Source organism: Anopheles coluzzii, chromosome 3 (genome assembly GCF_943734685.1).
Source record: "Anopheles coluzzii chromosome 3, AcolN3, whole genome shotgun sequence".
Classification (NCBI taxonomy): Eukaryota; Metazoa; Arthropoda; class Insecta; order Diptera; family Culicidae; genus Anopheles; species Anopheles coluzzii.
In genome coordinates, this window is record NC_064671.1 from 87,670,705 (window position 1) to 87,674,095 (window position 3,391).

At 42.6% G+C, this 3,391-nt stretch overlaps 1 protein-coding gene across 1 annotated transcript; it reads right to left on the bottom strand.

Moving 5' to 3' along the window:
- Positions 1–2,040: 2,040 nt before the first annotated feature.
- Positions 2,041–3,116, bottom strand: LOC120958405 (17-beta-hydroxysteroid dehydrogenase 14-like). The gene is made up of 2 exons (XM_040381181.2): positions 2,518–3,116; positions 2,041–2,431 (listed from the first exon to the last, which is right to left on the bottom strand). The coding sequence occupies exons 1-2, from the start codon at positions 3,068–3,070 to the stop codon at positions 2,211–2,213; spliced, it is 774 nt and encodes a 257-aa protein (XP_040237115.2). The 5' UTR covers positions 3,071–3,116; the 3' UTR covers positions 2,041–2,210.
- Positions 3,117–3,391: the final 275 nt, after the last annotated feature.

Here is a 3,391-nt window from a genome sequence, read left to right on the forward strand (position 1 = left end):
GTATCAAGACCTTTAAAGAGAATTCGCGGTTAGAAAAAGCTAAACATCCATTTAAGGTACCAGCCTCTTTGAAGACGTTTGCTTAAGAAGCACCTCTCCCACAGTCCACCAGACGGAGTAGGCCGTGAACCTTACACTTATGATATAAGGTTAGTAGAGATGTCTCACCTTTCGTTTATTGTTTTTTTCTTTAACCCAAGGAATTACTGTCAAATTACTCTGTCAATGCTTTTGTTTTTTTTTTAACAAACGCTAACTTGAATATCAAGAAGCATTACAACATTGTTAACCCATGTTGTCATTTGGTGTACTTTTGTAGTTCTTTTATTACTTTATTTAGGGAAACTTTTCTATCATAACACCAGTTTTTACCAAATCTTTTGTGAAGTGAAACGGTTCTATATATTATTCATACTTTTGTGCATTTTGTGAGTAATTTCACATATTTTATGAACTGTCATAAATGATAATCATTCCATTCTAAATGTAATAAATTGTACTGTATATTAATTGTTAAACCGTAAAATAGAACACTTACTATACATCTAATCTAATGGAAAGTTTCATTTCATTTCATTTCATTTATTTAATACAATATCCGCCATCAAGGCTAAATATAATAGACTTAAAACTAATTTAATACTAACAAATAAACAAAATAACTCATGAAAAACTAAGCCTAACTAACCTAGTCTTGACCTAGCAAAAAAGAAAAGAAAAAAAAACAAGAGTAGAGCGTAGAGACTATCATAAACTTAACAAAAAAAAAAGAGAGTAATAGAAAACTAAGGAAAATAATTAAAGGGAATTAGAAGAAAAAATACGGTTACGGAAAGAGTTAAGAGAGGAGTCGAAATCAAAGAGATAGTAAAAGTGGTTAAACAACCTGAAACAGGACAGAAGAGGGTCATTGAAAGTATAAAGAGTATGACGTGTTTCAATTGACAGAGGATCACGTGGACGAAGAGAACGAGAGGGAACATACAGCGAGATGGACGAGAGTAAATCAGGAGCATCAGTAGCAGAAAGTAATAAGCCACCAATAAAACAAGCCTGAAACACTTGGCGGCGGAAGCTTAAGGAGTGAAGATTGAATAACTGCAATCGCGTTTCATAGGGAGGTAGTGAGGCAGCACCGAACAAACGACGAAAGGCAATCCTGGTAAAGAGGCGCTGAATGCTTTCAATTCTCGAACAGCCATCAATAGTGGGAGGATTCCAGATGATACTAGCATATTCAAGAATAGGCTTTACCAAAGCACAATAAAGGATTCTTAGGATGCTTTGATCTCTAAAAATAGAGGTAAAACGTAAGATGGTAAACATAGAGGTAAAACGTTGACGAAAACCGGTGTCCGGTTGAGTAACGTAATGCATTTTTTTCAATGGTAATATAATGGTAATCGTCCCACACAGATCATAATAGAAAATCAGCATTTTTGACACATTTTCTCTAACACTCGAGTCATATAATTGGCCCTATTGTCACTTTATAGTTTATAATAAAACATACGTTTTTCATTGACTGGAAACAGTTATAGTTTATTTATTATCTTCAGTTCTACCATTTGTTTTGAATACAATTGGAATTTCCAACCTGCCTGTCGAAAACGAGTATCATGGAATCCAGTTGCGGTGATCGAGTGGACTTTATGAACTCAATAGATTCACTAAAGAGACCATAAAGTTGATAAAACTAACAGTGTGCTAGAGCTGTCTCTTAGAATGTAGAAAGTATGAAGAGATCCTCTAGATGGCGCTGCTGCCTAAAGCTTTAGCACTACGACACAGCCTTCTAGAGGAGAATGCTAAGAAAAGTAGTAAATAAAAAGGGTGCTGATGTTTGGAAAAGACCCTCTTCTAAATTGTCCGAATGTTTTTTGTAAGAAATATGAAACACTCGAGTTACAAGAACTTTTTTTACGAGAAAAAGCTGGTAATTGGTGAAAAACTGTAAAAAAATCGGCCTGTGAAATTAGTGCAAAACGAATTGGGAATAGCTTCCATTACCATAAATGGTAAACAATTATATTCCTGCAATGAAGATTAATTATGCAACAACGTGTATTTATGTTTTCCCCCTCTTTGGTACATCGTCACATCGCTACAAAGCTTATCTAATGCGAAGCATTCGAAGAATGTTTCTGGAATGTGATTGAACCAATCCCGCTCGTTCCATTCTCATCCGTGATTCGTGATTGATAGACATTTCACCGTGGCGTCAGGATGTGCTTTCCACCGTCCACCCGCAGACAGGTGCCGGTGGTGAAGCTGGCCGTCGCATCACAGGCCAGGAATGCGATCGAAGCCGCCACCTCCTCCCCAGTTCCGACGCGCCCCAACGGGTGCGTCGTTTCGCAGTGCTTCAGATAGGCGGCGTACGCTTCGTCCTCCATACCGATCGCTTTGTGGAAGTTGGTCACAATGACCGCTGCAAATGTGGTGCGAAAAAGCGGGATGATGATAACGTAACGCACTGCCCCTTTGGGGAAATGCTCTTGCCCTCCACACACTCACCCGGATTGACGGAGTTGACGCGCACACCCTTCGCGGCCAGATCCAGCGCGGTGCAGCGCGTGAACTGATCGAGTGCCGCCTTGGAAACGCAGTACGAAAGCGCATTGTGGAACGAGTTCGTGCCGGCCACACTCGACACGTTCACGATGTTCCCCTTGGCCGCGAGCAGATGGGGCAGGGCCAGCTTGGTCAGCGCAAACACCGACCGCAGGTTCGTGTCGAGTATGTCATCGAACTGGTCCAGGTCGGCTTCCTCGATGCTGCCGCCCGCCCCCTTCCCCGCATTGTTTACCAACACATCCAGCCGGCCGTACTTGGCGATGGTCAGCTTGAGGAGCCGCTCGAGATCCGCCCGCTTCGTCACGTCCGTCACGACGGTCAGCGGAGTCGCCTTGCCCAGGGCAGCACACTCCTTGCAAACTTCGGCCAGCTTCGCTTCGTTCCGGGCAGCAAGCACACAGGATGCACCGAGATTGGTGAGATATTTGGCCGTGGAAGCTCCAATGCCCGAGCTAGCCCCGGTGATGAGCACAACCTTGCCGGTGAAATCCATTCCTAGCCCGACGACGATGGTACGATAACTGATGGATGGTACGTGAAACGAGCGCTGTACTGTTTCTTTTTAAATGGCCGTGATACTGTCGCTATCTTATCAGGTTTGCACAGATGATAGCACTGTTTCTTGTATGAGGAGCTGTGCAGGTGTGTTTGTATGTGTGTGAGATAAACGGAACAAAAATAGCAGGTGATATTGAATGGGCATGTTGAACATTCGGCTCACCGGTTTGTTTGCAATTGGCATACAGGGTAGGGTCCCGTTTGGCGTGTTCGAAAACGACCTGCAATGCACGCACACCGTTGCCTGATTCAGTTG

Bases quoted from the DNA above. Each gene is read 5' to 3' on its own strand.
- LOC120958405 (XM_040381181.2), bottom strand. From the start codon at position 3,070: ATGGATTTCACCGGCAAGGTTGTGCTCATCACCGGGGCTAGCTCGGGC. The intron at 2,432-2,517 runs GTGAGTGTGTGG...CCACATTTGCAG, and splicing joins CGTCAACTCCGTCAATCCGG to CGGTCATTGTGACCAACTTC.